The 16,308-nt window shown below is 45.0% G+C and overlaps 2 protein-coding genes across 7 annotated transcripts in view; one reads left to right on the top strand and one right to left on the bottom strand.

The window, feature by feature from the left end:
- The window catches only part of LOC105507051 (chromosome unknown open reading frame, human C17orf80), a 13,891-nt gene extending 7,106 nt beyond the window's left edge, over positions 1 to 6,785 (bottom strand). The window contains exons 1-3 of one of the 2 annotated variants that reach the window (XM_011935444.1): positions 6,529 to 6,785; positions 5,699 to 5,804; positions 2,029 to 3,551 (exon numbers count right to left, since the gene is read on the bottom strand). In XM_011935444.1, coding sequence (XP_011790834.1) covers positions 2,029 to 3,544 — 1,516 coding nt within the window. In that variant the 5' untranslated portion in view covers positions 3,545 to 3,551; positions 5,699 to 5,804; positions 6,529 to 6,785. Of the gene's footprint in view, positions 1 to 2,028; positions 3,552 to 5,698; positions 5,805 to 6,292; positions 6,390 to 6,528 lie in introns of those variants that run through there. The other variant, XM_011935519.1, reaches the window with a different exon arrangement.
- The window catches only part of FAM104A (family with sequence similarity 104, member A), a 23,204-nt gene continuing 13,525 nt past the window's right edge, over positions 6,630 to 16,308 (top strand). For 2 of the 5 annotated variants that reach the window (XM_011935691.1, XM_011935627.1), the window contains exons 1-2: positions 6,630 to 6,932; positions 11,695 to 11,794. In XM_011935691.1, the coding sequence (XP_011791081.1) occupies positions 6,712 to 6,932; positions 11,695 to 11,794 (321 nt within the window). In that variant the 5' untranslated portion in view covers positions 6,630 to 6,711. Of the gene's footprint in view, positions 6,933 to 11,269; positions 11,351 to 11,694; positions 11,795 to 16,308 lie in introns of those variants that run through there. The other 3 variants (XM_011935828.1, XM_011935755.1, XM_011935900.1) reach the window with 3 other exon arrangements.

Here is a 16,308-nt window from a genome sequence, read left to right as displayed (position 1 = left end):
GCCAGGATGGTCTCGATCTCCTGACCTCGTGATCCGCCCGTCTCAGCCTCCCAAAGTGCTGGGATTACAGGCTTGAGCCACCGCGCCTGGCCAAAATGTGTTTATTATGGAGAAGGGGCTTGACTTTGTGACTACAACTTTGTACAAAAAAGTCTAGACGTTAGGCCTGTTTATAGAAGGTAATTAAAGAAAATGTAGCTTTGGGCTAACAATGTTCTGCTCTTAGTACATATCCATTATTGAGACCAGGCAAATAGAGGTTTAGTGAATATGACATCATTTGCAAAATCTACCAGAGGAGAAAACGATTTCCCTTTAGGAACAGATAATATCAGTTTTTCGCTTGCAAACCTATTCTGAGTTGTTACAGGTCTCCTGTCAAAATAAGCATGAAAGCACCAATGACCACTACACAAGAGAGGTATGCTACCTTACAATAACCCTGCCCCTAGAAAAGCTTAAGAAATGTTATGTATTTTAACTAGAGAGGTGGTCTAATAACTAAAGATGAGATTCAGCAGAGAAAAGCAAAGATATTTCAAATGACTGTCAGGAACTTCCTAGCTCCTTGGGCCTTGGTCTTCCCTCCTGTTAACCTATTCCGGCCATCAACAAGGAGCCGCTAGGAAGCTTCTGAAGAGTTTGATTCATAATCAAGGTGAGTTTCAATGTTCAGTCTTTCGCCCCAAGTCCTTCTTACCTCATCTCTCCTGTTTCCAGGCTCAATCACTGGTTTTACTCTTGGGTCCTAGTCTTTGTGGCCTACATTTTTTCTTTTGCTTTTGGCCACATCCTCTATTTCTGGTCCTTGATCGTCACTGTTCATTTCCTGAGCCTCCACTTCCACTTATCTGCCTGGCTTGCCCTTCTTACCTGGCTAGTTTTACCTGTGTCCTACCACCTGCATCCTACTTTGCTACTCGAAATTCCTAGATGTTGCATTTGCCTGAAACCTAGAACCCATTTCTTGTCCCGTAAACTTAGAATCTATTTCTTGTACAGCCCGGTCCTGACTGGATTCTGAACACAGTGCTTATTCTATCTAGTTGAATTTTGAAGTCTTTTTTTTTTTTTTTTTTCAGACGGAGTCTCGCTCTGTCACCCAGGCTGGAGTGCAGTAGCCGGATCTCAGCTCACCGCAAGCTCCGCCTCCCGGGTTCCCGCCATTCTCCTGCCTCAGCCTCCCGAGTAGCTGGGACTACAGGCGCCCGCCACCTCGCCCGGCTAGTTTTTTGTATTTTTAGTAAAGACAGGGTTTCACCGTGTGAACCAGGATGGTCTCGATCTCCTGACCTCGTGATCCGCCCGTCTCGGCCTCCCAAAGTGCTGGGATTACAGGCTTGAGCCACCGCGCCCGGCCTAAATTTTGAAGTCTTTATGTTTTTCTCGAGTCTGTTTACCCATCCAGTTTCTACAGGACATGCCTCTTCTCAATGCAGAAACTCAACTGCTTTCATTATCGCCAGCCTGCCCTAGTGTAATCTTCAACTCTTAGGGGAGAGAAAAAGAGAGGGATAAACCACCACTACTGACCCTGAAGCAAGAAGTAATGTTTTCAGGACAATTTTTTTTTTTTTTTTTTTTTTTGAGACAGGGTCTCACTCCTGTCGCCCAGGCTGCAGTGAAGTGGCACATACCCGGCTCATTGCAGCCCTGACTTCCAGGGCTCAGGTGATCCTCCCACTTTAGCCTCTCAAATAGCTGGGACTACAGGTGCGCCACCACACCCAGCAAATTCTTTGTATTCTTAGTGGAGATGGGGTTTCGCCATGTTGCCCAGGCTGGTCTTGACTCCTGAAATCAAGTGATCCACCTGCCTTGGCCTCTGCCTCCCAAAGTGCTTAGATTACAGGTGTGAACCACTGCACCCAGCCTCTTTCAAGACAACTTTATGTGCAGTCTACTGGCATGCCTAGGTGAAAATAAACTGAATAACTGAAAATGTTAGTATCTTGACCCTTATACATTCAAAAGGCAGAGAGAGCATTTTGGATGGGACAGATGGCAACTGAAAAGAAGCTTGCTTACCTTGTGAGAGTCTTTCCCCCTGGGGAGTCGTAATTTGTGGCTTCTGGGCCATTGCATTCCAACGCTGAGGCTTCCCCGGCAACACCCCTAGTCCAAGGTAACCAGGATAGAGCTCTGGAAACCACTCCAGTCCCACACAGCTGAGAAGGGTCTTCCTGCCAGCAGCTGCAGCGTGATTGGTGAGGGGGCTCTGAGGAGTGTGACGTTGGTCTGAACATAAAGGACTCTGGCACCTAGTGTGTGATGCTTGGAACTGACTATCAGATTTGGGCTCCAGACACACCTGTCCCTCGGGACTCTCCATTAATGCCTTTACATCAGGGACACGATTATGATTCCAGGCTTCTGCTTTCTTTTCTTGAAGAAATTTTGTAGCTAGAGAAGTAAGACTTTGACTACTTGACTGCGATACAGAATGAAACTCATCAGTTGTCTCCCTCGGAATGAACCAACTTAAATGTGGTCCTTCTCCTTGAGACTTCTTTTCTGTGACTGAATCATTGGTGTTGAAGTTCTCACAGCCATGGCTCATGACAGTCCGTTCCTGCTTTTCTGTTGCAGACACACTTTTCTCTGCATTTTCTTTGATCCCACACGTCTCTACTCCAAGAGTAAGTCCTTTCTCTTGTTTCTCTGTGACTTGGATTTTACCCAATGAGCTCATTTTAAGGCTTAAAATGAGTGATTCTGTGTTCTTTTCTGGAGTCGCAGTAACTGTAACATCAGTAGGGACTCCTGAGAGGTGATCCCTGCCTTTGGAATCTCTCTCATTGCTTAATAATGATATTCTTACCCTTTTAACCTCATCACTGACGTTCTTTGGAGAAACATGACAATCACCAGCAGGCACGTCTAGTAATTTTACTAGAAGTTCCTGTCTTTGGGGATCAATTTTGTCCAATTTCAGATCACCAGAGGTAGTTTGTACATCATTAGGTACAGCTGAGGAATATTTTCTATCTTGATTTGACAAAGAAGGTTCTATCGAGCCAACCAGTAAAGACGCTCCAGCTTCTGAAGGATTACGTTGACTTTCTCCGAATTTAGACAAATCTTTGGCAAGTTCTCTTTTAGGAGAGGTTTTCTCTGATGCATAAAACTGAGCCTTGGTTTCTTCTTGGAAAGTAGTCTTTGGCTTAGTATTTTTTAACATTTTGAAGGATGGTTGGATTGGATTCTTGATGTCTTTATCTGCCTTTGTAGTAGTTGCTCTTTCCAAACCAACAGCTGGTAGTGGAAAGGTCTTCACTGTCTGTTCTGGTTTGTCCATCATCAACTTAGACTTTCTTTCTTCATTCTCTGAATCTAACTCTTTCCCTTTAGCTTTAATTAAATCTTTGATTGGCCCTTTCATTTTTTTAGCACGTGGGAGTGTAGCTGGCTTGGACTGATGAACTTTTTGATCAGTGGGTATGGTTGATCCGATCATCTTACAGTATGGCAAGTGGGATTTTAATCGTTTAAATGGCTTCTTACAATAAGGACACACTTCCATTCTGGGTGGATTATCACTCATCCTATTCCTGAAAAACGTAAATGTGAGATTATGAGAAGCACATAGTTTATAAACATCAATATTTTACTTATGTGTTGTATCTTTTAAATTCATTTGGAACAAGCTAGATGTTTGCTACTTAAGGTTATAGCAAGTCAACTAGTCATTACATGAGGATAAAAAATTGTTTAAAAACCCATAAATACGTTATTCAAGGACAGAATGGTAAAGAATAAAAAACAGGCCAGGAACCAAAGGTTATTTATTTATTTATTTTGGAGACAGAGTCTCGCTCTGTCACCCAGGCTGGAGTGCAGTGGCACAATATCTGCTCACTGCAAACTCTGCCTCCCAGCATTAAGCAATTCTCTTATCTCAGCCTCCCAAGTAGCTGGGACTACAGGGGCATGCTACCACGCCTGGCTAATTTTTTGTATTTTAGTAAAGGCGGGGTTTCACGGTGTCCGTGTTGCCCAGGCTGGTCTTGAACTCCTGAGCTCTGGCAATCCACCCGCCTCGGCCTCCTAAAGTGCTGGGATTACACGCGTGAGCTACCACACCTGCACCTGGCCAAAGGTTATTGATTACACCACAGGTTTCCAAAGTGATATATGGAATATCCACTAGGGTGTAAGAAGAAAATATTAGAAAATATTAGAATTCCCACAATCTAAGAATGAGAAATGAAGCTCTACTAACATTTAGTAATATGCATATATATACACACACGGATATACATAAAATGTATGTATAATGCACAAATATATACATGGTAAGAACACAGCCCTGTTTTTCACTTATATTTTTTTTTTTTTTTTTTTTTTTTGAGACAGAGTCTCACTCTGTCACCAGGCTGGAGTACAGTGTTGGCTCACTGAAACCTCCATTTCCCGGGTTCAAGCGATTGTCCTGCCTCAGCCTCCCGAGTAGCTGGGACTATAGGCACACGTCACCACGCCCGGCTAATTTTTGTATTTTTAGTAGAGACGGGGTTTCACCATGTTGGCCAGGATGGTCTTGATCTCCTGACTTTGTGATCCGCCCGCCCTGGCCCCCAAAGTACTGGGATTACAGGTGTGAGCCACCACACCTGGCCTACTTATAGTTTCTAGTACAACAGATTACTGGCAAATTAGTTTGACATCTTTGTTAAATATATACCATGTAAAATATTTTAAAAAACATTTATACCATGTGTATTTGTACCTGTTATTCTTTAGAGTCCAGAAAAGAAAATGTTTAATTCCAATGTTTAGTTCAAAGTTATTTCCTTTCTACATCTCTTATTCTTTCTATAAAGTTCCAGAGGGCGAGAAACCTATCTATCCTGCACACAGCTGTATGTAAAAACCTAGCACTGAGCCTGGCATACAATATTTGCTTACGGAATTCTTTAGATATAAACGATTAAATATTATTCAGTACTACAACTGGTAATATCTCTGACTACCAAAGAGATTAAAAAAGGTGACTGAAACCATTCACAAAACAGACACAATTTTGACCAACCCATTCATTAAAGCAACCAACCCACCTTATCCTGTACGAAGTCATTCAAAACAAAACTGTTTTCCGCCAACAGATTACAGTAATCATTCTTTGTTGTTGTTCGGTCTTTTTTTTTTGAGATGGAGTCTCGCTCTGTCTGTCACTCAAGCTGGAGTGCAGTGGCACGATCTCGGCTCACTGCAACCTCAGCCTCCCAGGTTCAAGCGATTCTCCTGCCTCAGCCTCCCGAGTGGCTGGGATTACTGGGATTACGGGCCTGCGCCACCACGCCCGGCTAATTTTAGTATTTTTAGTAGAGACGGGGTTTCACCATGTTGGCCAGGCTGGTCTTGAACTCCTGACCTCAGGTGATCCACCCGCCTCGGTCTCCCAAAGTGCTGGGATTACAGGCGTGAGTCACCGCGCCCGGCCTGCTGAGATTACAGGCGTGAGCCATCAGTCTTACTTTGTTTGGAGGTACACACTAACAATAGGATGAAAGCCACAGACTGTTTATTTACAAAAATACACACTAATGAAGCCAGTCCATGGACCTTCGGCTAATAACGTTAGAAAGGGCTTGACACCTGCTAGACGCTTCTGCCTCCACTCCACCTCACAATCCTACTTGAAACATCGCCGTACGTTCCCACGGTAACGTCTATATGTGGCTGTCAGTTTACTTACCCGAGCTCCTCTAGGAGGATGCTAGTTTTGCGGGTGCTTCTCCCGGATTCCCATTCTCCCCCGATCACCGTTCCCGAGTGTGGCAGAATGAAACGTGAATGTCAGCCTGTGTAAGACACGATGAGACAGGTGACTTGGCAGCACGCGCAGTGAGTAAATGCGGCACGGTACTGAACCAAATACAAACACAGGTTCCGGAAAGCAGAGAGTTAAGACCTCCCAAGCCTCTGGGCTCAAGGAGGACCTCAACAGTTCCACTAATCCTCACCCTCACCTCCGGCGCTCTCCAGCCACCTTTCCCCCCTCCGGCTGCGTTACCAGTCTGCCCACCTCCCCGCACCCTTCCTTTCCCTGAAAGCTGTTCTGATTCTGCCAGGGGAGTGGATGGGGTCGGCCCGGCAGATTCTGGGTCAGGGACCAGCGTTCCCGCAGCCCCACCGAGGGGTTCCTCCTGCGGTTCCAGGAAGACCCTCCTCCTGCCCCGGCACCCGATACCCTCCCCTCTCTGCTCAGGACAGTCTTCCCCAGACCTAGAACGTGGGCCGCGGAAGACAACCCCGCCCTTGGAAGCTCACCTCAGAGGACTGTCCTCACCTCGGAAGACCCGAAAGCCCAGGCGGCCCTGGCGACAAGCCCCCCCAGGGAAGCCCCCCCAAGAGCCTGCCCAACCCCCGGCCAGGGAACCGCGTCAGGCCGTCTGCATCACTGCCGGATAGGTCCGCCTATTTTTAAAAAATGTTACCTCACACGGATTCAACTCAAATACTTGTATGATATTATTATGACATAATTGAGCTTATTTGAAACCTGGCTTGACGCTCATACCGTACCTTCCGTTGGCTGTGAACAGGCGAGTGCTTCCGCCACCCCAGGGGAGGTCCTTTCTCGCAGAAGTTCCTAGTCGCTCCTCCCCCTCCGAGCCCGCCTCTTCCCGTGGGCGGGGTTACCGGTCGGCGCGGTTGGGATGGTGCCACTGCGCAGCCGCGAGAGGGCGGTACCACGGCGGCAGCGACATGGGGGGGCGCGGAGCAGACGCCGGAAGTAGCGGTGGTACGGGTCCGACTGAGGGGTACTCGCCACCGGCTGCGTCCACTCGAGCGGCTGCGAGAGCCAAGGCCCGAGGGGGTGGGCGTGGCGGCCGCCGAAACACAACCCCCTCTGTTCCCTCTTCTCGCGGAGCGGCGCCGCGTAGCTTCCCTTCGCCAGCTGCCATGAGCGAGCGCCTCCGTCCCAGGTGAGAGGGACGGGACCCCCTTTCCACTCGTCGCCTGAGGATCTGGGAGATGGAGCCGAGGGGGCGCGCGAAATGGGGGTCGGAGCAAATGTGGACCCGGCAGGGCTCCCTGTGGGGTGCACTGCGGGCCGGGGGAGGAGGGGAGAGGGATGCGCGAGTGATCGGATGCTTGGTTCCTGTGGGTAGCTGGAAGGTGACTCTCCGGGGTCCAGGTCTCCCGCCCCTCCGTCTTTTTACTCCCCAATCTTTTCCTATTTGGAACGAAGTGTGATCGGTCCCGGAAGAGAGACAGTGGCCCTAAAGCTTCCCTGTCCTAAATTTAGGAGGGTGGGGGGATGGGAGAAACGTCTCATTTTGGAGAGGGAGCCCCCTCAGGCTTTTGTGAGGGCACCGGGCGGGGAGCTGCCGGCTCCCCAAGGTCAGAAAGAAAGGTTGGGCTTAACCCCGCAGCAGGGAAAGATTAGGTTAGACCGAAGAACTTGTGCTATGAACGGTTGTGAACATAGAAGGGCAGATGACCAAGGTGGGTTATGGATCCTCTCTTGACTGTAGCATTAAGAACAAGCTTGATTCTAAACTGTTTGGATGCGGGGCCGTTTGACTCCGAAGGCGGGAGGTAGGATTTTATCGCGATGCACTCGCTGCCTTCCCAAGGGAGCCTGGCCTCGGGACCGGGGTCTTAAATTAGGGGTTCTGTGCTTGACATGTACTCCTAGAGTCCGGACTAAGTTGAGATTTCTTAATTTTTTTTCTCCCTCTTAATTTCCTCTGCAAGAATGTGTGGAGGAGAAAGTTGGGAAGCGTTACCTCAGAATGCTCTTCATGTTACGGTCTTTCCACAAGGATCCTTCTCTGAAATAGTTATTTCACGGGATAGAAGTTCTCAAAAGTGTCCTGAGTTTATTTGGTCCCATGGTGAAAATCTCGGGTTCCCCCAAGCTGCTGCATGGGATTATTGATGTGGGTCATGGAGCAAGTGGATCATAAAGCCTCTCCTTGTATAGAAAAGAAGAGTGGACTAAATTTGAAATTGGGGGCCCCATCACAGACGTGCTATCGGAATTAGGAACAAGAGCTTTAGATACAGTGAACCTGACCCGACTGCCGTATTATTCTTTCCCAAACCCAGTTTATACTTACGGTATTCTCTTGGGGTGTCTCACCTATCTGAAAAAAAATCTAAATATTTCCTACAAATAAAAATTCTACTGTACACAACTAATCTGAATGCATTTATACTGGTAGTAGATTCCTTTTATCTAGTACACAAGTAATCTCAACATGTTTTAAATAAGTTATTTGATTTGGACAGGCTTTTCTTGCCAGTGTTTAATGGAGTATGATGGGCCAAGCTCTGCCAGCTCTAGGATGGTCTAAGATGGTAGTTTTTTGGCTGGGCGTGGCGGCTCACGCCTGTGATCCCAGCACTTTGGGAGGCCGAGGCCGGTGGATCACCTGAGGTCAGGAGTTCGAGATCACCCTGGCCAACATGGTGAAACTCCTTCTCTACTAAAAATTCAAAAAACTTAGTCTGGCCTGGTGGCGGGCGCCTTAATCCCAGTTACTTGGGAGGCTAAGGCAGAATCGCTTGAACCCAGAAGGCGGAGGTTGTGGTGAGCTGAGATCACTGCACTCCAACCTGGGCAACAAAAGCGAAACTTCATCTCAAAAAAAAAAAAAAAATGATGGTTTTTCAGTAGATTGGTGGGTGTGTGGTGAGGGAGTCCCTGCTTGTTGATTGATTGGTTGACTGATTGACTGATTGATTGACAGAGTCTCACTCTGTCGACCAGGCTGGAGTGCAGTGGCCCCGTCATGCGTCACTGCAGCCTCAACCTCCCAGGCTCAGGTAATGCTCCCACGTCAGCCTCCTGAGTAACGACCACAGATGTGAGCTATCATACCCAGCTAACCTTTGTATTTTTGGTAGAGATGGGGTTTCACCATATTGCCCAGACTGGTCTTGAACTCCTGGGCTCAAGGAATCCACCCGTCTTGGCCTCCCAAAGTGCTGGGATTACAGATGTGAGCCACCTCACCAGACTGGGAGTCCCTGCTTCAACAGATCCTTTCTCTCTTATATAGAGAGTATTTTTTTTACAGTAAGAAAGAGTTCTGTTACTTTTAAAAATAAAGTTTGAAAACCACTAGTTTCCATACTATTTTTATTTGTTTGTTTTGAGACGGAGTCTTGCTGTGTTGGCCAGGCTGGAGTGCGGTGGTGCAACCTCGACCTCGGCTCACTGCAACCTCCACCTCCTGGGTTGAAGCAGTTCTCCTGCCTCAACCTCCCAAGTAGCTGGGATTACAGGTACGCGCCACCACGCCCTGCTGTTTTGTATTTTTAGTAGAGACGGGTTTCACCATGTGGGCCAGGCTGGTTTCGAACTCCTGACCTCAAGTCATCTGCCTGCCTCGGCCTCCCAAAGTGCTGGGATTACAGGTGTCGGTCACTGTGCCCAGCCCATACTCTTAAGATTATTTCTATGCCCAGTCTCTAGGAGATGACAGGAAGGTTGGAGAGAAATGAAATGATGCAATGTGATGGAATCAGCCATCTTTAGAAGTAGTAGATGCTAACTGGTAATCTGCACCTAGATGGTTAGGGGAGAATATAATCAGTTGTAGGGGTGCCTGCTAAAATTATAACCTGGTCTGTGGCATTAATGCCAAGAACTGTAATCTGATTGATTGAACCGATAGGGATGAGCATGAAGCTGTAATCTTGCCAGTTGTTAACACCATTATTGAAAGAAGAATGTTTCAAGGATGAGATCTGCTAAGAGCCTAGAAAAAGGCAAGTAAAGAACAGGTAGAACTCTTTCTTAATCTGGTACCATCCAAAGGAGAAGGCCACCAGTAGGCCAAAGAGATTATTCTGGTACTTTGAGAGATCAAGTAATTTATGAGGCAGGGATATTTCATGCGACTCTCCCGGAGATTAGTTGAAATCCACCAAACAAGCTCATCTTTTTTTGTTCTTACACTTCCTCTGCCATGCAACCTCCTTGACATTCATAATCTTGTCCCTGGAAAGATCTATTCCCCATTATAAATGAGGAGATAGCAGATTTTGATCCGGCTCATAAGTTTGGTTAGAGTGACTCAGCAGCCCAAAGCCCAATCAGCTGTTGGCACGCTGATAAATTGAGTGTGTGAGGACCAGCAGCTGCTACTTATTCGATGAGTTTCTCTTTGGGTGTCAACTGGCCTCCCAGCGGACGTTGCTTTGCCTCTGCAGAACACTCCCACGCAAATTCTCTGATCATATTAGGATGAAATTAGCAGTTTCTTGATTCAAATTTATGATAAAAGCACATTAAGTTGAGTGATTATTAAAACCTGGTATTCATCTTTTTTTTTTTTAACCTCCATCTACTTCAGAGTAATGTGCAGCTAAGATGTGATCTCCTAAGAGAAAGGTAGGGAGCAGAAATGATGTCTTAGAATGAGGTAAATTACATAGCCCAGTGCAGGATGGTTGAAGCTTTATCAGAACCACACAATCTTTATTATTCCAAACTTAAGCTGAGATCCATACTCATTCTTAAAGTTAGACCTATTCAGAATGTTGCAGAGTACAGAGAATTGAGCTCAGGGTGATCATGTATTTTCTCCAATATTCAGACCTCAACTCAAAACCTTTAGGATTAAAGGCCTGCCACTGTAAGCCACCCGACTCTTATTTATAGAAAGTGTATAATTATATAGAAGACACTAGATCCTCCAATTGTACATGCTTTCCAAAAGCTGTGTGTCCACACTAGCCTTTTGTCTCTTATCTATAGAAAGCTGAAACTTTAAGGGTTTTTTAATAGGTGCTGCTGCCACGTACATACAGACCTCTAGCCTGTGCTGCTGGGGAGAATGTTCTGCAGTGACAGGAATGTCCTTTATCTGTGCTGGTCAGCGCAGTAGCCACTAGCTACACGTGGCCACTGAGCACTGGAAACAGGGCTGCTGTGACCTAGAAACTGGATGGTTAATTTTAGTTAATTTAAATGTAAATAACCATATGTGGCTAGTGGCTACCATATTGGACAGTACAGTTCCGGGCAATTTGACTTAAAATTTTACCTCCTTTAATTTATTTCTGTTTTCTAACGGGTTCGGAAATCGTTTTGACAGCACATAATTCTTAGAGTACATACAAATTTGGTCTTTCTTGCACATCTGAGAACACTTGCCTAAGAAAGATGGGTGATTTTTCTTTAAACCTGGAAATTTTAAGCAGCTTATGCTATAATCTCATAGTAACAATCTAGTGAAGTAATTGTTATATCATAATACCAGCTAGTGTTGCCAGAATAATCAGGTTAATGTGACCAAGAGGTACCTTTATAAGGGTTTTCAGGGCAAATAGGCAAAGGCAGCCACTCTTATTTCAAATGTTGTCATATGGAAGGGAGTACAATTAGGTAACTCGGAATTGTAATTTCAGGGAGTATAGAAAGAAGAAAACCTTAATTAGGTTGAAAGCTTAGTCATTAACCTCTTCCTGGTCTTGTTTTAGTCCCAACAGACATTTAGAATTGTTAAGCTTCTTTTTAGAAATGAGTTTTACTGATTTAAGCTTGACCTTCCTGCTGCTATCTTGTCTTTTTGCGCTTAGTGTCCTGTGATGGTGTGCTTGCAACCAATAACCTATCGGGATATCATATGGTGAATTATGTTTTCTCAGGCGAGAGGGCAAATTTATGTGTTGTTATGGTTTGCAAATCAAGTGTCCAAAACATCAGTTCTCCATGTGATTTCATTTCAGGAAAAGGAGAAGGAATGGCAACGAAGAAGACAACCATCTTCCCCCCCAGACCAAAAGGAGTAGCAGAAACCCTGTCTTTCAGGATTCCTGGGACACAGAGGTAGAACGTGTGGCCACATAGTCTTGTTTTCACTGCTTCAGTGATAACCCAGTATCTGCTGTGTAATTACATTTACTTAAAGAATAATTTAAAATGACCTTCCTTGATTACGATGGTTTAACCTTTCTTTTTCCAAATCAGGACCTCTTTGAGGAAACTGTGTACCCTCCCCCCAGCAAAACAGTACATATCTGCACATGGTCATACGTGCACACACTGATTTGTATTGGTTAGAAATTTTGTGGCTCTTTGAAAGCCTGTGTTTGAACTCCCTGTTTTGTATTTCAGCAGCCAGCTTCTTTTCTGCTAGTTTGTAAGCCATGAATTGTCCTTAAGATAAACGTATTTTGTTGCTTCAATTCAGATGCCTTTTAAGAGAAACTTTAAGCATGTAAAAATATGTAAGGTATGTGTATGCAAAATCCCATTTTTCTGTGTTTTTACTTTTCATTATTTTGTTCTGAAAAGAGCTCTTATGGTGAGAGGGAAGTTGGGTGTTCTTGAACTTGTTTACAATTTTCGATTTCCTGAAAGAGTGCTTCAGTATGCAGACTGAGGATCAATTTTCTGTGCAATTGGAAGGCTGCTCTATGCTGGTGAAAGGGAACCAATGTAAAGTAACGCTGCTATTAAGTTATGCACCTAGAGATTTTGACCCTTAACGGTTGTCACACTAAGAGAAAAGCCGCAACAACAAAGAGCCCTAGCCTCATAACTCACAGTGGAATTCTTCCACACGCAAATAATTTGTACTTAATTAGTTCCTGATAATAAGATTTGACCTATATCCAGTCTGTCTTTGCCAGCAATTCAAAGTAACTCCCCCAAGGGGGAAAAATTGGGAACTTTCGTGGAGGTAACATTCATTCAGAGACAGTGAACAAGTGCAGAATAGAATCCTTCTGTGTGGAGACCTGAGTTTCTATAGCTGTTTTTCCTCCTTTAATATTTTCCTGGCCGAGCGCGGTGGCTTACACCTGTAATCCCAGCCCTTTGGTAGGCCAAGGCAGGCAGATCACAAGGTCAGGAGTTTGAGACCGTCCTGGCCACATAGTGAAATGCCGTCTCTACTAAAAATACAAAAAATTAGCCGGGTGTGGTGGTGTGCGCCTGTAATCCCAGCTACTCAGGAGGCTGAGGCAGGAGAATCGCTTGAACCCAGGAGGCGGAGGTTGCAGTGAGCTGAGATTGCCCCAGTTTACTCCAGCCTGGGTGACAGAGCAAGACTTTGTTTCAGAAAAAAAAAAAAATATATATATATATATATATATAATTATAATTATCAGCAAGGTAATTGAGCTTGTTTAATGTAATAGTTGGGGAATCTCAGAGATGAAAGAAAACAAGATTAGAGGCTACCATGAATATCTAATGATAAACCCTGTAATAGTAATTGAGTTTCCATTCTTTTGAACTGTAAGACTGTTCATTAAAAGAATATGCAAAGATTACTTTCATGGTGTTGGCATCAGTATTTCCTTACTTGTGTCTGTATGTAAGTCCTGCTATATGATGTTCATTTCAGTCAAGGGTATGGTAGGTCTAACTCTCTGTATTAACATGTTTTTCCCCGTATCTGCCAGTTTTGAAGCCTGAGAATAGCAGTAGCAATTGCCATCTTTTTCTTGCTTTTATCTCTTGGTTAAAAAAAGAAAGAAACTGTCATCCTTTTTAAATAATTAACATTTCTGATCTCTTAAGTAAGGCAGATATTGTAGTGTTGTTTTTTATTTTTTTACTTTTTTTTTTTTTTTTTTTTTGGTACAAAATGACCTTTACTCTCTTTCTAAAATCTATGCATTGGGCTCACAGAAGAAAACAATGTCTTGTTACTCAACCTTCTGGGTTCTCTAGCTTGTCCTTACTTGTCCAAAGAAATTCAGTTGCTGAGCCACTCCGTAATCATTATCTGAAGGAAGGACTAGATTGTCTTTCTTATCATTTAAAGTCATTACTGGTAGTTTCTGTCTGAACTCACTGGTAGATCACCTAATGGGGTGTTATAACCATTAGTTTCAGCCTTGCTTACTGAACACTGACCAGAATAGCCTGCTGTGCTGTCCTGTCCTATCCTATGCCGTGCTGTGCTGTGCTATGCTGTCCTGTCTTATCCTGTGTTGTCCTGTGCTGTGCTGTCCTGTCCTGTCCTATCCTATGTTGTGCTGTGCTGTCCTGTACTGTCCTATCCTGTGTTGTCCTGTGCTGTCCTGTCCTGTCCTGTCCTGTGTTGTCCTGTGCTGTGCTGTCCTGTCCTGTCCTATCCTGTGTTGTCCTGTGCTGTGCTGTCCTGTCCTGTCCTGTCCTATCCTATGCTGTGCTGTGCTGTGTTATGTTATGCTGTCCTGTCCTATCCTGTGTTGTCCTGTGCTGTGCTGTGCTGGGCTGGGCTGGGCTGTGCTGTGCTGTGCGGTCCTGTCCTGTCCTGTGCTGTGTTGCATTGCGCTGTGCTCCCTGGTGGCAGTATTAACAAGCAACAAGGACAAGTGAACGATGAGAGACCTAGAGAAGGAAAAGGCAGAGGGAAAATCTTTTAAAATGGAAAGTTAAGCCCCAAATAATTAAGTTTTCACTACTGGAATAAATGATTATGTTTGTAGCAGCAAAAAATCAAGTTTAGGGACATTTGGCTGCTTTTTGATGATTGTGTATAAAAGGGAAAATAAAACAATTCATTTTTAATTATATTAATAGTTTAGACAAAATGTTTTATTAACATTACTAATGAAAATGTTTTCTTTTAATTCTGAGGTAGGGCCATGAGATCAGTTTCCTTGAAACTAAGTTATGTAAGAGAAACCATTTCCTATGTTTTCCCTGAATGAATAAGCTCTGTTACCCAGGCTGGAGTGCAGTGGCGTGATCTGAGCTCACCACAACCTCTACCTCCCAGGCTCAAGCAGTACTCCTACCTCAGCCTCCCAAGTAGCTGGAACTACAGGCACATGCTATCACGCTGGATTAATTTTTTAAGGTGTTTTTTTTTTTTTTTTTTTTTGTAGAGACGATGTCTCACTATATGGCCCAGGCTGGTCGTGAACTTCTGGGCTCAAGCGATCCTCCCACCTCAGCCTCCCCAGAATGCTGGGATTACAGACTTGAGCCACCATGCCTGGCTAGAATTCCCTTCCTTCCTTCCCTCTTGCTCCCCTCCCTTCCCCTCCCCTCCCCTCCCCTTTTCTTCTCGTCCCTTCCCCTCCTTCCTCTCTTCCTTTCTCCCTCCCTTCCTTCTTCCCTCCCTCCTTTCCTTCCTCCCTTTCTTTTCTTTCTGACAGGGTCTCCCTCTGTTGCCCAAGCTGAGTGCCCTGGAATGATCATAGTTCACTGCAGCCTCAACCTCTGGGGCTCAAGTGATCCTCCCACCTCAGCCTCCTGAGGTGCTGGGACTATAGGCGTGTGCCACCAAACCTGGCTAATTTTTAAAATTTTTTGTAGAGACAGGGTCTCACTATGTTGCCCAGGCTGGTCTTGAACTCCTGGCCTCTTACCCTCCTCCACTGGGCCCGGCCAGAATTCTCTTTCTTCTCCTTTTTTTTGTTAACTTGGCTGATTAATAATTCTTTTTCTTATAACTTGAACTTTGTGAGGAATTGTTTTTTAATTCTAAGAGAGATTTAAAAGTTACTTACAATTCATTTCTAAAAGTTAACCTTTTCTCTTAAATACAGTAATAATGGCAAGGACTGGTAAATATGTGAGGTGTTTTATTTATGTTAAACCATTAAATTGTGCCACAAGTAAATCACAATTATCTGTACAATGGAGATAGTGTCTGCCTCTTCTTTCCTAGATGCTATAAAGCTAAAGAATATGAACTGATTTGCCGGATTAGTTATGTAGAGAGAAACTTGATGTGTGCAAAAGTTAATGTGCACGTAAATGGCTTCTTTCTCCCATTTTATTTTTTTATTGTTTATTGTTTTTTGAGAGGGAGTTTCGTTCTTGTTGCCCAGGATAGAGTGCAGTGGCGCAATCTCGGCTGACCGCAACCTCCATGTCCCGGGTTCAAACGATTCTCCTGCCTCAGCCTCCCTAGTAGCTGGGATTATAGGCATGTGCCACCACAACCTGCTAGTTTTGTATTTTCAGTAGAAATGGGGTTTCTCCATGTTGGTCAGGCTGGTCTCGAATTGCTGACCTCAGGTGATCTACCTGCCTCGACCTTCCAAAGTGCTGGGATTCCAGGCGTGAGCCACCACGCCTGGCCTGTTTTAGTAGGTATTATTATCTCTACTTTTCAGATGGAAAAATTGGCACACAGAAAGATAGTCACTTGTCCAAAGAACACAGCTAGTAAGAGGCAGAGAAGGAGCGGAACCCGAGGGCGTGGTTGTCAGGCTGTTGGCTCCTGACCATGTGTGCTCTCTCAGAAGATAGAGCAGAGGTTCTGTGAGACTTTGCTAAATATATCCAGGAACAGCTAGGACCTAGTCTTCTCTTTTTTTTTTTGAGACAGAGTCTCACTCTGTCACCCAGGCTGGAGTACAGTGGCGTGATCTTGGCTCACTGCAGCCTCC

Source organism: Colobus angolensis, unplaced genomic scaffold (genome assembly GCF_000951035.1).
Source record: "Colobus angolensis palliatus isolate OR3802 unplaced genomic scaffold, Cang.pa_1.0 Scaffold1, whole genome shotgun sequence".
Classification (NCBI taxonomy): domain Eukaryota; kingdom Metazoa; phylum Chordata; class Mammalia; order Primates; family Cercopithecidae; genus Colobus; species Colobus angolensis.
The sequence above is the reverse complement of the archived record's forward strand: the minus strand, read 5'-3'. Positions and strand labels throughout refer to the sequence as shown.